Consider the following 23456-nt stretch of genomic DNA (forward strand, 5'->3'; position numbering starts at 1 on the left):
ACAAATTTGGTATTCATATATATTGCTGGTAACTGTGTATACTGATTGACACAATCCTTCTGAAAAGCAATATGACCACATAGTACTTATTAAATGCCAAAAAATGTATCTTTTGACACAATAATTCTGTTTCTAGAAATCTATTCTAGGTAAATAAGTCAACAATGAAAAAAAAAAAAACACCTTATGCACTCTTTGAGAAGATACAGTCACAGCTGCAGCAGAACTCAGGTCTGCCGGCTCTTGCTTCCAGCTTCTGCTCCCAACTCACCACTGTTGGTTTTCCCCAAGGAACAAGTCTACGAGGAAGCCTCACCACAGCCATGGCTCTTAAATATAACAGAAAATCACCCATGGAACAAGAGGTGGTGATTTACCAAACTAGAATTACCCTAACCAACCACAATGTAAATCTCTGTCGAAGGCGTGTGCTGACTTGATCAGAGGAGCAAAGAAAAAGAATCTCAAAGTGAAAGGATCAGTTTGGATGCCTACCAAGACTATGAGAATCACTACCTAGAAAAACTCCTTGTGGTAAAGGTACTGACTTGGGATCTTTTTCAAATGAGCATCCACAAGCAACTCATTGACTTGCACAGTCCTTCTGAGATAATTAAACAGATTATTTTTGTCAGTACTGAGCCAGGAATCAAGGTTGAAGTCATCATTGCAGATACTTAAATCAACTATTTTAATAAATTGTCAGTTGTTAAAAAAGAAGCTGGGGCTTCCCTGGTGGCGCAGTGGTTAAGAATCCACCTGCCAATGCAGGGAACACGGGTTCAAGCCCTGGTCCGGGAAGATCTCACATGCCGCAGAGCAACTAAGCCCGTGCACCACAACTACTGAGCCTGCGCTCTAGAGCCCGTGTGCCACAACTACTGAAGCAAGCCCACGCACCTAGAGCCTGTGCTCCACAACAAGAGAAGCCACCACAATGAGAAGCCCACACACCAGAACGAAGAGTACTCCTGCTCGCCGCAACTAGAGAAAGCCCGCACACAGCAACGAAGACCCAATACAGCCATAAATAAATAAAACTTATTTAAAAAAAAAGAAGCTGTATGCATTAAAGAAAAGTTTATACTAGCAAATATTTGGAGGCAACCTAAATGGGGAATAATTATTATTATTTATAATAATAAAATATACTAAATTTGCAAAATACAGTAGAAAAATCATTATGACAACAAAATACTGGCAAACTAAATCCAGCAGCATATTAAAAGGATTATACCTTACACCATGACCAAGGGGGATCTATCCCAAGAATGCAAGGTTGGTTCAACATATAAAAATTAAAATGTAATATACCACATATTAAAAGAATGAAAGGGAAAAAACCACATGATGATCTCAATTGATGCAGAAAAAACATCCAACAAAATCCAACACCCGTTTGTACCCAACAAACTAGGAATTAAAGACAATTTCCTCAACATAGTAAAAGCATTTATGAAAAATCCATAACTAACATCTTACTTAATGGTAGAAGACTGAAAAAATTTCCCCTAGATCAAGAACAAGACAAGGACGCCTGCTTTAGTCACTTTTATTCAGCACACTATTGAAGGTCCTAGACAGAGCAATTAGGCAAGATAAATTACAAGGCACTCAAATTGAAAAGAAACAAATAAAACTATTCACAAATTACATGATCTTATATAGAAAATCCTAAAGAATCTACAAGTTGCAGGATACAAGATCAACATACAAAAATCAGTTGTAGAGGGCTTCCCTGGTGGCACAGTGGTTGAGAGTCAGCCTGCCGATGCAGGGGACGCGGGTTCGTGCCCCAGTCCGGGAGGATCCCACAGGCCGCGGAGTGGCTGGGCCCGTGAGCCATGGCCGCTGAGCCTGCGCATCCGGAGCCTGTGCTCCGCAACGGGAGAGGCCGCGGCAGAGAGAGGCCCGTGTACCGCAAAAAAAAAAAAAAAAAAAAAATCAGTTGTAGGAGTTGGAGGGGAAGATGGCGGAAGAGTAAGACGCAGAGATCACCTTCCTCCCCACAGATACACCAGAAATGCATCTACACGTGGAACAACTCCTACAGAACACCTACTGAACGCTGGCAGAAGACCTCAGACCTCCCAAAAAGCAAGAAAGTCCCCCGTACCTGGGTACGGCAAAAGAAAAAAGAATAAACAGAGACAAAAGGATAGGGACAGGACCTGCACCAGTGGGAGGGAGCTGTGAAGGAGGAAAGGTTTCCACACACTAGGAAGCCCCTTCGCGGGCGGAGACTGCGGGTGGCGGAGGGGGAAAGCTTCGGAGCCGCGGAGGAGAGCACAGAAACAGGGGTGCGGAGGGCAAAGCGGTAAGATTCCCGCACAGAGGATTGGTGCCGGCTGGCACTCACCAGCCCGAGAAGCTTGTCTGCTCACCTGCCGGGTCGGGCGGGGCTGGGAGCTGAGGCTCAGCCTTTGGTTGGAGCGCAGGGAGAGGACTGGAGTTGGCGGCGTGAACACAGCCTGAAGGGGTTAGTGCACCACGGCTAGCCGGGAGGGAGTCCGGGGAAAAGTCTAAACCTGCCTCAGAGGCAATAGACTTTTTCTTCCCTCGTTGTTTCCTGGTGCTCGAGGAGAGGGGATTAAGAGCGCTGCTTAAAGGAGCTCCAGAGACGGGCGCGAGCCACGGCTAAAAGCGCATCCCCCAGAGACGGGCATGAGACGCTAAGGCTGCTGCTGCCGCCACCGAGAAGCCTGTGTGCGAGCACAGGTCACTATCCACACACCCATTCCGGGGAGCCTGTGCAGCCCGCCACTGCCAGGGTCCCAGGATCCAGGGACAACTTCCCCGGGAGAACGCACGGCGCGCCTCACGCTGGTGCAACGTCATGCTGGCCTCTGCCACCGCAGGCTCGCCCCGCACTCCGTACCCCTCCCTCCCCCAAGCCTGAGTGAGCCAGAGTCCCCGAAGCAGCTGCTTCTTTAACACAGTCCTGTCTGAGCGAAGAACAGACGCCCTCCTGCGAACAACACGCAGAGGCGGGGCCCAATCCAAAGCTGAGCCCCGGGAGCTGTGAGAACAAAGAAGAGAAAGGGAAATCTCTCCCAGCAGCCTCAGAAGCAGCGGATTAAAGCTCCACAATCAACTTGATGTACCCTGCATCTGTGGAATACATGAATAGACAACGAATCATACCAAATTGAAGAGGTGGGCTTTGAGAGCAACATTTATTATTTTTTCCCCTTTTCCTCTTTTTGTGTGTATGTGTATGCTTCTGTGTGAGATTCTGTCTGTATACCTTTGCTTCCACCATTTGTCCTAGGGCTCTAACCATCCGTTTTCTTTTTTTCTTAAAAATTTGTTTCTTAATAATTATTTTTTATTTTAATAACTTTATTTTATCTTACTTTATTTTATTTTATCTTCTTTCTTCCCTTCCTTCCCTCCTCCCTCCCTCCCTTCTTCCTTCCTTCCTTTTTTTCTTTTTCTTTCTTTCTTTCCAGTTTTTCTCCCTTTTATTCTGAGCCGTGTGGATGAAAGGCTCTTGGTGCTGCAGCCAGGAGTCAGGGCTGTGCCTCTGAGGTGGGAGAGCCAACTTCAGGACACTGGTCCACAAGAGACCTCCCAGCTCCACATAATATCAAACGGTGAAAATCTCCCAGAGATCTCCATCTCAACACCAGCACCCAGCTTCACTTAACGACCAGCAAGCTACAGTGCTGGACACCCTATGCCAAACAACTAGCAAGACAGGAACACAACCCCACCCATTAGCAGAGAGGCTGCCTAAAATCATTGTAAGTCCACAGACACCCCAAATCACACCACCAGATGGGGACCTGCCCACCAGAAAGACAAGATCCAGCCTCATCACCAGAACACAGGCACTAATCCCCTCCACCAGGAAGCCTACACAACCCACTGAAACAACATAAGCCACTGGGGACAGACACCAAAAACAACGGGAACTACGAACCTGCAGCCTGCAAAAAGGAGACCCCAAACACAGTAAGATAAGCAAAATGAGAAGACAGAAAAACACACAGCAGATGAAGGAGCAAGATAAAAACCCACCAGACCTAACAAATGAAGAGGAAATAGGCAGTCTACCTGAAAAAGAATTCAGAATAATGATAGTAAAGATGATCCAAAATCTTGGAAATAGAATAGACAAAATGCAAGAAACATTTAACAAGGACCTAGAAGAACTAAAGACGAAACAAGCAACAATGAACAACACAATAAATGAAATTAAAAATACTCTAGATGGGATCAATAGCAGAATAACTGAGGCAGAAGAACGGATAAGTGACCTGGAAGATAAAATAGTGGAAATAACTACTGCAGAGCAGAATAAAGAAAAAAGAATGAAAAGAACTGAGGACAGTCTCAGAGACCTCTGGGGCAACATTAAACGCACCAACATTCGAATTATAGGGGTTCCAGAAGAAGAAGAGAAAAAGAAAGGGACTGAGAAAATATTTGAAGAGATTATAGTTGAAAACTTCCCTAATACGGGAAAGGAAATAGTTAATCAAGTCCAGGAAGCACAGAGAGTCCCATAGAGGATAAATCCAAGGAGAAATAGGACAAGACACTTTTTTTTTTTTTAACATCTTTATTGGAGTATAATTGCTTTACAATGGTGTGTTAGTTTCTGCTTTATAACAAAGTGAATCAGTTATACATATACTTATATCCCCATATCTCTACCCTCTTGGGTCTCCCTCCCTCCCACCCTCCCTATCCCATCCCTCCAGGTGGTCACAAAGCACCGAGCTGATCTCCCTGTGCTATGCGGCTGCTTCCCACTAGCTATCTACCTTACGTTTGGTAGTGTATATATGTCCATGCCACTCTCTCGCTTTGTCACAGCTTACCCTTCCCCCTCCCCATATCCTCAAGTCCATTCTCTAGTAGGTCTGTGTCTTTATTCCTGTCTTACCCCTAGGTTCTTCATGACATTTTTTTTTCTTAAATTCCATATATATGTGTTAGCATACGGTGTTTGTCTTTCTCTTTCTGAATTACTTCACTCTGTATGACAGACTCTAGGTCCATCCACCTCATTACAAATAGCTCACGTTCGTTTCTTTTTATGGCTGAGTAATATTCCATTGTATATATGTGCCACATCTTCTTTATCCATTCATCCGATAATGGACACTTAGGTTGTTTCCATCTCCGGGCTATTGTAAATAGAGCTGCAATGAACATTTTGGTACATGACTCTTTTTGAATTATGGTTTTCTCAGGGTATATGCCCAGTAGTGGAATTGCTGGGTCATATGGTAGTTCTATTTGTAGTTTTTTAAGGAACCTCCATACTGTTCTCCACAGTGGCTGTATCAATTTACGTTCCCACCAACAGTGCAAGAGGGTTCCCTTTTCTCCACACCCTCTCCAGCATTTATTGTTTCTAGATTTTTTGATGATGGCCATTCTGACTGGTGTGAGATGATATCTCATTGTAGTTTAGATTTGCATTTCTCTAATGATTAATGATGTTGAGCATTCTTTCATGTGTTTGTTGGCAGCCTGTATATCTTCTTTGGAGAAAGGTCTATTTAGGTCTTCTGCCCATTTTTGGATTGGGTTGTTTGTTTTTTTGTTATTAAGCTGCATGAGCTGCTTATAAATTTTGGAGATTAATCCTTTGTCAGTTGCTTCATTTGCAAATATTTTCTCCCATTCTGAGGGTTGTCTTTTGGTCTGGTTTATGGTTTCCTTTGCTGTGCAAAAGCTTTGAAGTTTCATTAGGTCCCATCTGCTTATTTTTGTTTTTATTTCCATTTCTCTAGGAAGTGGGTCAAAAGGATCTTGCTGTGATTTATGTCATAGAGTGTCCTGCCTATGTTTTCCTCTAAGAGTTTGATAGTTTCTGGCCTTACATTTAGGTCTTTAATCCATTTTGAGCTTATTTTTGTGTATGGTGTTAGGGAGTGATCTAATCTCATACTTCTACATGTACCTGTCCAGTTTTCCCAGCACCACTTATTGAAGAGGCTGTCCTTTCTCCACTGTACATTCCTGCCTCCTTTATCAAAGATAAGGTGACCATATGTGTGTGGGTTTATCTCTGGGCTTTCTATCCTGTTCCATTGATCTATCTTTCTGTTTTTGTGCCAGTACCATAATGTCTTGATTACTGTAGCTTTGTAGTATAGTCTGAGCCAAGACACATATTAAACAAACTGTCAAAAATTAAATACAAAGAAAACATATTAAAAGCACCAAGGGAAAAACAACAAATAACACACAAGGGAATCCCCATAAGGTTAACAGCTGATCTTTCAGCAGAAACTCTGCAAGCCAGAAGGGACTGGCAGGACATATTTAAAGAGATGAAGGAGAAAAACCTGCAACCTAGATTACTCTACCCAGCAAGGATCTCATTCAGATTTGATGGAGAAATTAAAACCTTTACAGACAAGCAAAAGCTGAGAGAGTTCAGCACCACCAAACCAGCTTTACAACAAATGCTAAAGGAACTTCTCTAGGCAAGAAACACAAGAGAAGGAAAAGACCTATAATAACGAACCCAAAACAATTAAGAAAATGGGAATAGGGACATACATATTGATAATTACCTTAAATGTAAATGGACTAAATGCTCCCACCAAAAGACACAGATTGGCTGAATGGATACAAAAACAAGACCCATATATATGCTGTCTACAAGAGACCCACTTCAGACCTAGAGACACATACAGACTGAAAGTAAGGGGATGGAAAAAGATATTCCAGGCAAATGGAAACCAAAAGAAAGCTGGAGTAGCAATTCTCATATCAGACAAAACAGACTTTAAAATAAAGACTATTAGAAGAGACAAAGAAGGACACTACATAATGATCAAGGGATTGATCCAAGAAGAAGATATAACAATTGTAAATATTTATGCACCCAACATAGAAGCACCTCAATACATAAGGCAAATACTAACAGCCATAAAAGGGGAAATTGACAGTAACACGTTCACAGTAGGAGACTTTAACACCCCACTTTCACCAATGGACAGATCATCCAAAATGAAAATAAATAAGGAAACTCAAGCTTTAAATGATACATTAAACAAGATGGACTTAATTGATATTTATAGGACATTCCATCCAAAACAACAGAATACACATTTTTCTCAAGTGCTCATGGCACATTCTCCAGGACTTGATCATATCCTGGGTCAAAATCAAGCCTTGGTAAATTTAAGAAAATTGAAATTGTATCAAGTATCTTTTCCGACCACAACGCTATGAGACTAGATATCAATTACAGGAAAAGATCTGTAAAAAATACAAACACATGGAGGCTAAACAATACACCACTTAATAACGAAGTGATCACTGAAGAAATCAAAGAGGAAATTAAAAAATACCTAGAAACAAATGACAATGGAGACATGATGACCCAAAACCTATAGGATGCAGCAAAAGCAGTTCTAAGAGGGAAGTTTATAGCAATACAATCCTACCTTAAGAAACAGGAAACATCTCGAATAAACCACCTAACCTTGCACCTAAAGCAATTAGAGAAAGAAGAACAAAAAAACCCCAAAGTTAGCAGAAGGAAAGAAATCATAAAGATCAGATCAGAAATAAATGAAAAAGAAATGAAGGAAACAATAGCAAAGATCAATAAAACTAAAAGCTGGTTCTTTGAGAAGATAAACAAAATTGATAAACCACTAGCCAGACTCATCAAGAAAAAAAGGGAGAAGACTCAAATCAACAGAATTAGAAATGAAAAAGGAGAAGTAACAACTGACACTGCAGAAATACAAAAGATCATGAGAGATTACTACAAGCAACTTTATGCCAATAAAATAGACAACCTGGAAGAAATGGACAAATTCTTAGAAATGCACAACCTGCCAAGACTGAATCAGGAAGAAACAGAAAATATGAATAGACCAATCACAAGCACTGAAATTGAAACTGTGATTAAAAATCTTCCAACAAACAAAAGCCCATGACCAGATGGCTTCACAGGCGAATTCTATCAAACAGTTAGAGAAGAGCTAACACCTATCCTTCTCAAACTCTTCCAAAATATAGCAGAGGGAGGAACACTCCCAAACTCATTCTATGAGGCCACCATCACCCTGATACCAAACCAGACAAAGATGTCACAAAGAAAGAAAACTACAGGCCAATATCACTGACGAACATAGATGCAAAAATCCTCAACAAAATACTAGCAAACAGAATCCAACAGCCCATTAAAAGGATCATACATCATGATCAAGTGGGGTTTATTCCAGGAATGCAAGGATTCTTCAATATACACCAATAAATCAACGTGATACACCATATTAACAAATTGAAGGAGAAAAACCATATGATCATCTCAATAGATGCAGAGAAAGCTTTCGACAAAATTCAACACCCATTTATGATAAAAACTCTGCAGAAAGTAGGCATAGAGGGAACTTTCCTCAACATAATAAAGGCCATATATGACAAACCCACAGACAACATCATCCTCAATGGTGAAAAACTGAAAGCATTTCCACTAAGATCTGAAACAAGACAAGGTTGCCCACTCTCACCACTCTTATTCAACATAGTTTTGGAAGTTTTAGCCACATCAATCAGAGAAGAAAAGGAAATACATGGAATCCAAATGGGAAAAGAAGAAGTGAAGCTGTCACTGTTTGCAGATGACATGATACTATACATAGAGAATCCTAAAGATGCTACCAGAAAACTACTAGAGCTAATCAATGAATTTGGTAAAGTAGCAGGATACAAAGTTAATGCACAGAAATCTCTGGCATTCCTATACGCTAATGATTAAAAATCTGAAAGTGAAATCAAGAAAACACTCCCATTTACCACTGCAACAAAAAGAATAAAATATCTAGGAATAAACCTACCTAAGGAGACAAAAGACCTGTATGCAGAAAATTATAAGACACTGATGAAAGAAATTAAAGATGATACAAATAGACGAAGAGATATACCATGTTCTTGGATTGGAAGAATCAACATTGTGAAAATGACTCTACTACCCAAAACAATCTACAGATTCAATGCAATCCCTATCAAACTACCACTGGCATTTTTCACAGAACTAGAACAAAAAATTTCACAATTTGTATGGAAACACAAAAGACCCCAAATAGCCAAAGCAATCTTGAGAACGAAAAACGGAGCTGGAGGAATCAGGCTCCCTGACTTCAGACTATACTACAAAGCTACAGTAATCAAGACAGTATGGTACTGGCACAAAAACAGAAAGATCAATGGGAACAGGATAGAAAGCCCAGAGATAAACCCACGCACATATGGTCACCTTATCTTTGATAAAGGAGGCAGGAATGTACAGTGGAGAAAGGACAGCCTCTTCAATAAGTGGTGCTGGGAAAACTGGACAGGTGCATGTAAAAGTATGAGATTAAATCACTCCCTAACACCATACACAAAAATAAGCTCAAAATGGATTAAAGACCTAAATGTAAGGCCAGAAACTATCACACTCTTAGAGGAAAACATAGGCAGGACACTCTATGACATAAATCACAGCAAGATCCTTTTTGACCCACTTCCTAGAGAAATGGAAATAAAAACAAAAATAAGCAAATGGGACCTAATGAAACTTCAAAGCTTTTGCACAGCAAAGGAAACCATAAACCAGACCGAAAGACAACCCTCAGAATGGGAGAAAATATTTGCAAATGAAGCAACTGACAAAGGATTAATCTCCAAAATTTATAAGCAGCTCATGCAGCTTAATAACAAAAAAACAAACAACCCAATCCAAAAATGGGCAGAAGACCTAAATAGACCTTTCTCCAAAGAAGATATACAGGCTGCCAACAAACACATGAAAGAATGCTCAACATCATTAATCATTAGAGAAATGCAAATCTAAACTACAATGAGATATCATCTCACACCAGTCAGAATGGCCATCATCAAAAAATCTAGAAACAATAAATGCTGGAGAGGGTGTGGAGAAAAGGGAACCCTCTTGCACTGTTGGTGGGAACGTAAATTGATACAGCCACTGTGGAGAACAGTATGGAGGTTCCTTAAAAAACTACAAACAGAACTACTATATGACACAGCAATTCCACTACTGGGCATATACCCTGAGAAAACCATAATTCAAAAAGAGTCATGTACCAAAATGTTCATTGCAGCTCTATTTACAATAGCCCGGAGATGGAAACGACCTAAGTGTCCATTATCGGATGAATGGATAAAGAAGATGTGGCACATATATACAATGGAATATTACTCAGCCATAAAAAGAAACGAACGTGAGCTATTTGTAATGAGGTGGATGGACCTAGAGTCTGTCATACAGAGTGAAGTAATTCAGAAAGAGAAAGACAAACACCGTATGCTAACACATATATATGGAATTTAAGAAAAAAAAATGTCATGAAGAACCTAGGGGTAAGACAGGAATAAAGACACAGACCTACTAGAGAATGGACTTGAGGATATGGGGAGGGGGAAGGGTAAGCTGTGACAAAGCGAGAGAGTGGCATGGACATATATACATTACCAAACGTAAGGTAGATAGCTAGTGGGAAGCAGCTGCATAGCACAGGGAGATCAGCTCGGTGCTTTGTTACCACCTAGAGGGGTGGGATAGGGAGGGTGGGAGGGAGGGAGATGCAAGAGGGAAGAGATATGGGAACGTATGTATATGTATAACTGATTCACTTTTTTATAAAGCAGAAACTAACACACCATTGTAAAGCAATTATACTCCAATAAAGATATAAAATTAAAAAAAATCAGGTGTAGTTATATATATTCACAATCAACAATCTGAAGATGAAATTTAAGAAAACAGGCCCTATCTGGCAGAAATGGAAAAGCTGATCCTAAAATTCATAGGGAATTGCAAGGAGTCCTAAAAACCCAAAACAGTCTTGAAAAAGAAGAACAAAATAGTGGTGATGGTTACACAAAATAATGAATGTACTTAATGCTCCTGAACTGTATAGTTTAAAATGGTAACAATGAAAATTTTATATATATTCTACGACAATAAAAAATTCATTATGACATCTATGTGAAGAAATTTTTAAATGCTTACAGCCTTTTCTGTAAAAAATAAATAAGGTAAGAAAAAAATGAGAAGCATTTCAGGCATGAAATAATATGAACAGTATAATGACATAAACTCCAGCCTAGAGTGAAACACTGCTTATGATATGGTCTTGGAAAATCTCTAGGCCTCAGTTTCCTCATCTGTAAAATGGAGATAACTATTATCCCTACCTTAAAAGATCAGGAGGATTCAATGCAATAATGCAAATAAATCACTGAACACTGAGACTAATACAGAATAAAGGGTTAATAAATGCTAGCTGTCCTAATTGCAGAACTGTATTTACGGTTACAATTATGTAAAATTTATGCTCTTTATGTGACGGTCTCCTCCAGCTGATATTCCTTGATCTAGTTGATGGGATACACAGTGTGTACACTTTATAAACAATCAAGCTGCATATTTATGATTTGTATCCCCTTTTGCATATATGTTTTACTTCAGAAAAAGTTTACTTAACTGAAAAAGGTGATTGCACAACATTGTGAATGTACTTAATGCCACTGAACTGTACACTTAAAACGGTTAAAGTGGCAAATTTTACATTATGTATATTTTACCACAATTTTTTAAAAGGAAGAAAAAGGAAAGAAAGCTGATTGTGGTGATGGTGTAGAGAATAGATGGGGCAGAGGAGAGATGAGTGGGAGACCTATGGGATGCTCAGGTGCATCCAGTTAAGAATCAATAAAAACCAAACTCAAGGCAGGGACAGTAGGGAAGGAGAAGATGGGGGAGCCCAGACATTAAATGAGAGAAAGAGAGAGAGAGAAGGAGAAAGTGACTGATTCCTGGGTTTCTTGCTGAAGAAATTAGAAGAAACAGCAGTGTGACAGGTTAACGACATCAGTTTTAGGCTTCATGAGTTTGACAGATGAATGAGAGGTGATGAGCCAACAAGATGAGCATAAATAGTTGCGTGTCTAGTAGACCAAGTTTTGAGCTGTAGTTTTGATTTTGAAAGTTCAGGTTCAAGGCAGTAAAAAAATGCTCAGGAAGAGAATTGCTCACTGAGGGAGAAATGGTAACAAACTAAATTTTGGGGATCATCAACAAACATTTAAAGGGCAGAAAGGAGGCCAAGTGGTGGATGAAGACTAAGGGGAATAAAGACACAGATGCCAAGGAGGGAGGCAGTTTCAAAGGGGGCTGGTTCAACAGTGTCAAAATCCTGCGGAAAGATCCAGATATGTGAACTGCAGGAATATTATTGTTAAGCAAGTCCCCAAAAAGTTCCACTAATGCAATTTAGACCAACTCCTACTGTTATGTGATATATACTGTGCAATAAAAAATGCTGGGGAAATATCCTAAGGAATCCACTAAACAACTACAAAACTCAAGTTCAGCAAGGCTGCAAGATACAAGGTCAATATTTGAAAAATTAACTGTATTTCTATACACTTGCAATGAGCAATCTGAAAAAGAAATTAAGAAAACAATTCCATTTACAATCACACCAAAAGAAATAAATTACTTAGGAATAAATTTAACAAAGAAGTGCAAAACTTATATTCTGAGAACCACAAAACATTTGTAGTTCTTTTTTTTTGAATTTTATTTCATCTTTTTTTTATACAGCAGGTTCTTATTAGTTATCCATTTTATACATATTAGTATATATATGTCAATATCCCAATTCATCACACCACCACCACCGCCACCCCTGCTGCTTTCCCCCCTTGGTGTCCATATGATTGTTCTCTACATCTGTGTCTCAATTTCTGTCCTGCAAACCAGTTCATCTGTACTATTTTTCTAGACTCCACATATATGCGTTAATATACGATATTTGTTTTTCTCTTTCTGACTTACTTCACTCTGTATGACAGTCTCTAGATTCATCCACGTCTCTACAAATGACCCAATTTTGTTCCTTTTTATGGCTGAGTAATATTCCATCGTATATATACCACATCTTCTTTATCCATTCGTCTGTCGACTGGCATTTAGGTTGCTTCCATGACCTGGCTATTGTAAATAATGCTGCAATGAACATTGGGGTGCATGTGTCTTTTTGAATTATGTTTTTTTCTGGGTAGATGCCCAGTAGTGGGATTGCTGGGTCATATGGTAATACTATTTTTAGTTTTTTAAGGAACTTCCATACTGTTCTCCACAGTGGCTGTATCAATTTACATTCCCACCAACAGTGCAAGAGTGTTCCCTTTTCTCCACACCCTCCCCAGCATTTGTTGTTTGTAGATTTTCTGATGATGCCCATTCTAACTGGTGTGAGGTGATACCTCATTGTAGTTTAGATTTGCATTTCTCTAATAATTAGTGATGTTGAGCAGCTTTTCATGTGCTTCTTGGCCATCTTTATGTCTTCTTTGGAGAAATTTAGGTCTTCTGTCCATTTTTGGATTGGGTTTTGGTTTTTTTTTTAATATTGAGCTGCATGAGCAGTTTTTGGAGATTAATCCTTTGTCCGTTGATTTGTTTGTAAATATTTTCTCCCATTTCGTCTTGCTGGTAGTTCCCCTTGCTTTGCAAAAGCTTTTAAGTTTCATTAGGTCCCATTTGTTTATTTTTGTTTTTATTTCCATTTCTCTAGGAGGTAGGTCAAAAAGGATCTTGCTCTGATTTATGTCATAGAGCGTTCTTCCTATGTTTTCCTCTAAGAGTTTTATAGTGTCCAGTCTTACATTTAGGTCTCTAATCCATTTTGAGTTTATTTTTGTGTATGGTGTTAGGGAGTGTTCTAATTTCATTCTTTTACATGTAGCTGTCCAGTTTGCCCAGCACCACTTATTGAAGAGACTGTCTTTTCTCCATTTTGTATCCTTGCCTCCTTTGTCATAGATTAGTTGACCATAGCTGCGTGGGTTTATCTCTGGGCTTCCTATCCTGTTCCACTGATCTATGTTTCTGTTTTTGTGCCAGTACCATACTGTCTTGATTACTGTAGCTTTGTAGTATAGTCTGAAGTCAGTAAGTCTGATTCCTCCAGCTTCGTTTTTCATTCTCAAGACTGCTTTGGCTATTTGGGGTCTTTTGTGTCTCCATACAAATTTTAAGATTTTTTGTTCTAGTTCTGTAAAAAAATGCCAGTGGTAGTTTGATAGGGATTGCATTGAATCTGTAGATTGCTTTGGGTAGTAGAGTCATTTTCACAATATTGATTCTTCCAATCCAAGAACGTGGTATATCTATCCATTTGTTTGTATCATCTTTAATCTCTTTCATCAGTGTCTTACAATTTTCTGCATACAGGTCTTTTGTCCCCCTAGGTAGGTTTATTCCTAGGTATTTTATTCTTTTTGTTGCAATGGTAAATGGGAGTGTTTCCTTAATTTCTATTTCAGACTTTACTTTTCATCATTAGTGCATAGGAATGCAAGAGATTTCTGTGCATTAATTTTGTATCCTGCAGCTTTACCAAATTCATTGATTACCTCTAGTAGTTTTCTGTTGGCATCTTTAGGATTCTCTATGTATAGTATCATGACATCTGCAAACAGTTTTACTTCTTCTTTTCCAATTTGTATTCCTTTTATTTCTCTATTTTCTCTAATTGCCATGGCTAGGACTTCCAAAACTATGTTGAATAATAGTGGTGAGGCTTCCCTGGTGGCGCAGTGGTTGAGAGTCCACCTGCCGATGCAGGGGACACAGGTTTGTGCCCTGGTCCAGGAAGATCCCACATGCCATGGAGCGGCTGGGCCCGTGAGCCATGGCCGCTGAGCCTGCGCGTCCGGAGCCTGTGCTCCACAACGGGAGAGGCCACAACAGCGAGCAGCCCGCGTACCGCAAAACAACAACAACAACAAATAGTGGTGAGAGTGGACATTCTTGTCTTGTTCCTGATCTTAGAGGAAATGCTTTCAGTTTTTCACCAATGAGAATGATGTTTGTTGTGGGTTTGTCATATATGGCCTTTATTATGTTGAGGTAGGCTCCCTCTATGCCCACTTTCTGGAGAGTTTTTGTCATAAATCGGTGTTGAATTTTGTCAAAAGCGTTTTCTGCATCTATTGAGATGATCATATGGTTTTTATTCTTCAATTTGTTAATATGGTGTATCACATTGATTGCCATATACTGAAGACTCCTTGCATCCCTGGGATAAATCCCACTTGATCATAGTGTATGATCCTTTTAATGTGTTGTTGGATTCTGTTTGCTAGTATTTTGTTGAGGATTTTTGCATCTATATTCATCAGTGATATTGGTCTGTAATTTTCTTTTTTTGTAGTATCTTTGTCTGGTTTTGGTATCAGGGTGATGGTGGCCTCACAGAATGAATTTGGAAGTGCTCCTTCCTCTGCAATTTTTTGGAAGAGTTTGAGAAGGATGAGTGTTAACTCTTCTCTAAATGTTTGATAGAATTCACCTGTGAAGTCATCTGGTTCTGGACTTTTGTTTGGAGATTGTAAGATTTTTAATCACAGTTTCAATTTCATTACTTGTGATTGGCCTGTTCATATTTTCTGTTTCTTTCTGGTTCAGTCTTGGAAGGTAATACCTTTCTAAAAATTTGTCCAATCTTCCAGGTTGTCCATTTTATTGGCATGGAGTTGCTTGTAGTAGTCTCTTACGATGCTTTGTACTTCTGCGGTGTCTGTTTAACTTCTCCTTTTTCATTCTTAATTTTATTGTTTTGAGTCCTCTTCCTCTTTTTCTTGATGAGTCTGGCTAATGGTTTATCAATTTTGTTTATCTTCTCAAAGAACCAGCTTTTACTTTTATTGATCTTTGCTATTGTTTTCTTTGTTTCTATTTCATTTATTTCTGCTCTGATCTGTATGATTTCTTTTCTTCTACTAACTTTGGGTTTTGTTTGTTCTTCTTTCTCTAGTTCCTTCAGGTGTAAGGTTAGATTGTTTATTTGAGATTTCTTGTTTCTTGAGGTAGGTTTGTATTGCTATAAACTTCCCTCTTAGAACTGCTTTTGCTGCATCCCATAGGTTTTGGATCGTCGTGTTTTCATTGTCATTTGTCTCTAGGTATTTTTTGATTTCCTCTTTGATTTCTTCAATGATCTCTTGGTTATTTAGTTATGAATTGTTTGTGGTTTTTACGTCTTTCTTCCCTGTAATTGATTTCTAATCTCATAGCGTTGTGGTCAGAAAAGACGCTTGATACGATTTCAATTTTCTTAAATTTACTGAGGCTTGATTTGTGACCCAAGATGTGAGATCTATCCTGGAGAATGTTCTGTGTGCACTTGAGAAGAAAGTGTAATCTGCTGATTTTGGATGGAATGTCCTATAAATATCAGTTAAATCTATCTGGTCTATTGTGTCATTTAAAGCTTGTGTTTCCTTATTAAGTTTATGTGTGGATGATCTTTCCATTGGTGTAAGTGAGGTGTTAAAATCCCCCACTATTATCATGTTACTGTCGATTTTCTCTTTTAGAGGTGTTAGCAGTTGCCTTATGTATTGAGGTGCTCCTATGTTGGGTGCATATATATTTATAATTGTTATTTCTTCTTCTTGGATTGATCCCTTGATCATTATGTAGGGTCCTTCCTTGTCTCTTGTAACATTCTTTATTTTAAAGCCTATTTTATCTGATATGAGTATTGCTACTCCAGCTTTCTTTTGATTTCCATTTGCATGGAATATCTTTTTCCATCCCCTCACTTTCAGTCTGTATGTGTCCCTAGGTCTGAACTGGGTCTCTTGTAGACAGCAAATATATGGGTCTTGTTTTTGTATCCATTCAGCGAGCCTGTGTCTTTTGGTTGGAGCATTTAATCCATTCAAGTTTAAGGTAATTATCGATATGTATGTTCCTATTACCAATTTCTTAATCGTTTTGGGTTTGTTTTTGTAGGTCCTTTTCTTCTCTTGTGTTTCTCACTTAGAGAAGTTCCTTTAGCATTTGCTGTAGAGCTGGTTTGATGGTGCTGAATTCTCTTAGCTTTTGCTTGTCTGTAAAGCTTTTGATTTCTCCATCAAATCTGAATGAGATCCTTGCTGGGTAGAGTAATCTTGGTTGTAGGTTCTTCCCTTTCATCACTTTAAATATGTCATGCAGCTCCCTTCTGGCTTGTAGAGTTTCTGCTGAGAAATCAGCTGTTTACCTTATGGGAGTTCCCTTGTATGTTATTTGTCATTTTTCCCTTGCTGCTTTCAATAATTTTTCTTTGTCTTTAATTTTTGCCAATTTGATTACTATGTGTCTCGGCATGTTTCTCCTTGGGTTTATCCTGTATGGGACTCTCTGCGCTTCCTGGACTTGGGTGGCTATTTCCTTTCCCATGTTAGGGAAGTTTTCGACTATAATCTCTTCAAATATTTTCTCAGGTCTTTTCTCTCTCTCCTCCTCCTGGGACCCCTATATGTGAATGTTGTTGCATTTAATGTTGTCTCAGAGGTCTCTTAGGCTGTCTTCATTTCTTTTCATTCTTTTTTCTATTCTGTTCTGCAGCAGTGAATTCCACCATACTGTCTTCCAGGTAGGTCACTTATCCGTTCTTCTGCCTCAGTTATTCTGCTATTGATTCCTTCTAGTGTATTTTTCATTTCAGTTATTGTACCGTTCCTCTCTGTTTGTTTGTTCTTTAATTCTTCTAGGTCTTTGTTAAACATTTCTTGCATCTTCTCAATCTTCGCCTCCATTCTTTTTCTGAGGTCCTGGATCATCTTCACTATCATTATTCTGAATTCTTTTTCTGGAAGGTTGCCAATCTCCACTTCATTTAGTTGTTTTTCTGGCGTTTTATCTTGTTCCTTCATCTGGTACATAGCCCTCTGCCTTTTCATCTTGTCTATCTTTCTGTGAATGTGGTTTTTGTTCCACAGGCTGCAGGACTGTTCTTCTTTCTTTTGCTGTCTGCCCTCTAGTGGATGAGGCTATCTAAGAGGCTTGTGCAAGTTTCCTGATGGGAGGGACTGGTGGTGGGTAGAGCTGGCTGTTGCGCTGGTGTGCAGAGCTCAGTAAAACTTTAATCCGCTTGTCTGCTGATGGGTGGAGCTGGGTTCCCTCATTGTTGGTGGTTTGGCCTGAGGCGACCCAACACTAGAGTCTACCTGGGCTCTTTGGTGGGGCTAATGGCGGACTCTGGGAGGGCTCACGCCAAGGAGTACTTCCCAGAACTTCTACTGCCAGTGTCCTTGTCCTCATGGTGAGACACAGACCCCCGCCCCCTGCCTCTGCAGGAGACCCTCCAACACTAGCAGGTAGGTCTGGTTCAGTCTCCTGTGGGGTCACTGCTCCTTCTCCTGGGTCTCAATGTGCACACTACTTTGTGTGTGTCCTGCAAGAGTTGAGTCTCTGTTTCCCCCAGTCCTGTCGAAGTCCTGCAATCAAATCCCACTAGCCTTCAAAGGCTGATTCTCTAGGAATTCCTCCTCCCTTTGCCGGACCCCCAGGTTGGGAAGCCTGACATTGGGCTCAGAACCTTCACTCCAGTCGGTTGCCTTCTGTGGTATAAGTGTTCTCCCATTTGTGAGTCACCCACCCAGCAGTTATGGATTTGATTTTATTGTGATTGCACCCCTCCTATGGTCTCATTGTGGCTTCTCCTTTGTCTTTGGATGTGGGGTATCTTTTTTGGTGAATTCCAGTGTCTTCCTATCGATGAGCGTTCAGCAGTTAGTTGTGGCTCCGGTGCTCTCGCAAGAGGGAGTGAGAGCACGTCCTTCTACTCCACCATATTGAACCAATCAAACATTTGTAGTTCTTTAATTTAGAAATTAAAGAAGATCTAAATAAATGGGAAGACATCCCATACTCATAGATCAGAAGACTTAACGTTGTAAAAAGGCAATACTCTCCAAATTAATCTACAAATTCGAAGGAATTTCTGTCAAAATCCCAGATGGCCTCTTTGCAGAAATCGACAAACTAATCCTAAAATTCATATGGAACTGCAAATAGCCAAAACAACTTTGAAAAAGAACAAAGTTGGAGAATTCACATTTCCTGATTCCAAAACTACCACAAATCTACAGTAATCAAACAGTGTAGTAGTGGCATACAGACAGATATATAGATCAATGGAATAGAACCACGAGTTCAAAACAGGCTCTCACATTTACAGTCAATTGATTTTCAACAATAGTACCAAGACAATTAAATGGGGAAGGAATAGTGTTTTTATTTTAATTTTTTGTTTTTTCTGGCTGTGTTGGGTGTTCGTTGCTGCGTGCGGGCTTTCTCTAGTTGCAGTGAGCGGGGGCTACTCTTTAGTTGCAGTGCACGGGCTTCTCATCGTGGTGGCTTCTCTTGTTGCAGGGTACAGGCTCTAGGCGTGCAGGCTTCAGTAGTTGGAGCACGCGGGCCCTAGAGCACAGGGACTTCGGTAGTTGCAGCATGTGGTCTCTAGAGTGCACAGGCTTCAGCAGTCGAGGCACATAGGCTCCGTAGTTGTGGCTCGCGGTCTTAGAGCGCAGGCTCACTAGCTATGGCGCACAGGCTTAGCTGCTCCAAGGCATGTGGGATCTTTCAGGACCAGGGATCAAACCCGTTTCCCCTGCACTAGCAGGCAGATTGTTAACCACTGCGCCACCAGGGAAGTCCACCAAGAATAGTCTTTTTAATAAGTGGTGCTGGAACAACTGGATATCCACATATAAAAGAATGAAGTGGAACTTCCCTGGTGGTCCATTGGTAAAGAACCCTCCTTCCAATGCAGGGGACACGAGTTTGATCCCTGGTCAGGGAACTAAAATCCCACATTCCACAGGGCAACTACTGAGCTCACACGCCTCAACTAGAGAGCCCCTGTGCAGCAAACTACAGAGCCCACGCACTCTGGAGCCCCCGCACAACAACTACAGAGCCCACACGCTCTGGAGCCCGCACACCACAACTGAAGAGAGAAAACCCGCACACCACAACTGAAGAGAGAAAACCCGCGTGCCACAACTAGAGAGCCCGCACGCTGCAAGTACTGAGCCCACGTGCTCTAGAGCCCGCGCACCACGACTAGAGAGAAGCCCGCACACTGCAATGATAGATCCTGCATGCTGCAACGAAGATCCCGTGTGCCACAACTAAGACCCAACACAGCCAAATAAATTAATTTATATTAAAAAAATGTAAAACAACCCACTAAATGACAGAAAATATTTTAAAGTCATATATCTGTTAAAGGATTTGTTTAGAATATACAGAGAACACTTACAACTTAATAATAAAAACACAAATAAACCAATTAAAAAATAGACAAAGGCTCAGAATAGACATTTCTTCAAAGAACATACACAAATGACCGACAAACACATGGAAAGATGCTCAACATCATTATGGAACTGCAAAGCAAAACTACAGTGAGGTACTATAATACTTCCTACCCACTAGGCTGGCTATCATAATAAAGATAATGAGTGTTGACAAGGATGGGGAGGAATTAGAACCCTCAAGTTTTCTTTATTTTTTTCATAATAGTCATCCTCATGGGTGTGAAGTGGTATCTCACTGTGCGCCATGTATTTTTAAGTTATTATCTGTAAATAGAAGTTCACCTTGTGTTGATTTCTATAATATACTTAGCACAGTCACTGAAGAGATATAAACAAACAAAAAATTTAAATACCAATAAAATAAAGCATAGGGTTACAAAGATTTAAGTCAATTCAACTTTGAAAAAGATATTAAAGAGGACAAAGAATGAAGACATAACATAAAGCTTGTAAACTCTGTTTTACTCATCTGGGACTAATAGCTAAACTACTAATGTTTTGTGTACATAAAAATTGTTGCAAAGCAAGTTACAGCTTTGTGATTTATTGTTATGACAGTGAAATTGTTGAGATTGTTGTGAGATTGTTGTCATGAACCCTATTTTAAAGATAAGTAAATTTGAAATCAAACAGGTTCCACAGCTTGTCTTAGACCACAAAGCAATTCTGTGACAGAGAGTTGGAAAATAATTTCTGATTTCCAGGTTTAAGGTGAAAAACTCATAATTTAATGTGCATTAAGTCAAGGGAAACATGATAGAGAAATCTCCACTCTTAGCATGAATAAACTTAGGGAAGTTATCCAGAACACTGAAGCTTACAACGTCCAACAGCGATGACCAATAATTAACTCTCTGCCAGCCTAACTTGAATGTGGATTCAACTCAGAACTAGGTTGTTAGGTTTTTTTCAGTATGATCCAATAACACTAACACTCTAACTTTGCCTCTCAAATGTTTTCATTGTTTTGTTAAATTTTGGCTGTTCAAAAGTAGGGTAATTCTATTAAATTGACAAAGCCTGTGTTGAAGCAATCACGGAAAATGGAAATGCTTTTTGACTATCTTGCTTAACTCAGATGTACAAGTGTTACTTGTCTTCTTTCCTACACCCCATATGCGAGAAAAAGTTATTGTTTACCCTCACCGAATTTGATCCAATCATTTTAGCCAAATTTAAAAAAAAATATATATATATATATATACACACACACTCAGGGTCAACATTAAGAAATGCATACTCAAGTATTCAAGGGTGAAATACTGGGATATGCTTTAAAATTCTTCAGCAAAGGAGAAAAAAAAAGGTACAAATGAAACATTTGTGACAGATATTCCAACTGTGTAATGTGGGTATTGGCATATAGAAGGTTCATTTCACTTTTCCTATTTTTGTCTATGCTTAAAGTTTTTCACAATAACTTTTCACAAAATGAATTCTTTCCAAAGTTACCGTCCTGGTTAGGAAATACGAATCAGTGGATGTGAATGTTCTCTTCGGAACGAAACTGCATGAAGGATCTCCAGCCGAGGCTAGGTGGCCGTGGGCTCCACGCCCCTCGGGCCCCGCGCCAGGACGCGGGCCGAAAGCGCGCACGTTTCCCTCGAGCTGAACCTCACAACTCGCTCTGTGCGCTCTAGAGCTCGCAGGACCGCCGAGCTCAATTTGGAAGTGGCCCACGCCGCGCTCACGCCGGCGGCTGGGGGAATCCGGACAAACTCCTCTCGAGGGCTCCAAGGTCCCACGGCCCAGTGTTGCGGGCCTGGCCCCCAGCAGCCCCTCCTAGGTCTCTAGAGACCCTCGGCACCGCTCCCTCCGTGCCCCCCACCGAGAACCTCGGCCCAGCCCTCCGCCTACCGTCCAAGTCCTCTTCGTCCTCCGACTCGCTGTCCGCGATCGCATCGGCGACAAGGCCAGGGCCGGGCTCTAGACCCTGGGAGCCGGAAGGAGGGGCGGCGGGCGGGGTGGAGGCTCTGGAGCGGGCCTCGCGCAGGCGGGTGAAGTAGTCCACCGCGAAGTCGACAAGGTCGGGCGGCTGCTGCCGCAACACCTCCACGGTGTAGCCCTGCAGCAGCTCTGTGAGCCCGGGAGGGATCTGGATGTGGCTCATGCCGGCGGCGGCAGGCGGGACCCAGCCGCCGGCGGCCACCGCCTGGACGCTCCCTCACGCCGGACTCTCGCCCCGCGCCCGCGAGGTCCCCTCACGCGCGACCCGGGTCGGGTCTTCCTCGCGCCACGCCGCCCTTTGTCCGGGTCTGCGTTTCAGGGCCGCACCACCCTACACTGCTCCGACTGGCCTGGTGCCGCCGCCGCTGTCACTAGGCAGCCGCCGCCGCCTCGGGCACAGACGAGCGGGAGAGCTGGATGGGCGGGGCAGGAGCCCAGGTTGTGACGCACGCGGCCGCGGGCGTGCGCGCTCTCGCCGAGCGCCGGCCCTCAGTGCGCGTGCGCCAGTGGGCCGGCCGCCAGCCAGGCTGCCCGGGCAGTCTCCAGTCCAGGGGCAGGAAATGAGTGGTCTACCCGCTAAGCGGCGTCGTTACTGCCTCTCACCTTTCATTTCTAATTTCAATACACTCTAAGATCCAACCGTTTGTCAGCCCTTACTAGGCTCCAGGGACACAGCTGAGAGCCAGATGCAAGCATGCACATTACCACCCCGGTGTGGTTCTGGCTATGGTGGAAAACAAGAGGGCCCACTTTAGGGGGGGGACATTCAAGCTGACTCCGAGGCCTGGGTAGGATCTAACCACAGGAAGATCTGGAGGAGAGCCATGTGGGCATAGAGGACAGCAAGAGCAAAGGCATGGTAAAGTCAGAACCACCCTGACCGCTGGGAGGCATAGTGGCATGACCATAGGACCCTCAGAAGTCCGGCAGGAGGTCGTTGAGATGTCAAAGGAGGAAGCCCTTGTAGGTAGTAGGAGTTTCAGTGATATAGTAATTTGGGAGCCAAAGGCAGATAAATAAGCCTGGAAGAACTCAGTAGGCCAAACATGTTCCTTGAGAAAAGGGAATAAACGCCCAGGGCAGGAATGACCACTGTGCCTGTTTCTCCTCTTGAGCATTCCCACCAGGATTCCCAGGACTAGGTCTGCACACCCCTACTCTCCCCATACTTCACCCTGGGCCCTGGGCCAGCATTGCTTGATGGTGTTGAGCAGACCACAAGGCACTGTTAATCCTTTGCCCCTGGGAGAGGGCATAGGCAAACTGGAGAGGCCATGCTATTTCCCAAGCTGCCCCTTCACCCACACCAGATTGGAAGGGAATAGAAAAAGGTGGAAACCTTCCTGGTATGT

The 23456-nt window shown here is 41.5% G+C and overlaps 1 protein-coding gene and 1 pseudogene across 1 annotated transcript in view; one reads left to right on the forward strand and one right to left on the reverse strand.

The window, feature by feature from the left end:
- PRKAR2A (protein kinase cAMP-dependent type II regulatory subunit alpha) overlaps window positions 1–22522 on the reverse strand; it is an 80372-nt gene extending 57850 nt beyond the window's left edge. Inside the window, exon 1 of the mRNA XM_067754338.1 lies at window positions 22015–22522. Coding sequence (XP_067610439.1) covers window positions 22015–22267 — 253 coding nt within the window. The 5' untranslated portion in view covers window positions 22268–22522. The remainder of the gene's footprint in view (window positions 1–22014) is intronic.
- LOC137231855 (small ribosomal subunit protein uS10-like) lies at window positions 324–681 on the forward strand (annotated as a pseudogene).
- Window positions 22523–23456: the final 934 nt, after the last annotated feature.

Source organism: Pseudorca crassidens, chromosome 10 (genome assembly GCF_039906515.1).
Source record: "Pseudorca crassidens isolate mPseCra1 chromosome 10, mPseCra1.hap1, whole genome shotgun sequence".
Taxonomy (NCBI): Eukaryota; Metazoa; Chordata; class Mammalia; order Artiodactyla; family Delphinidae; genus Pseudorca; species Pseudorca crassidens.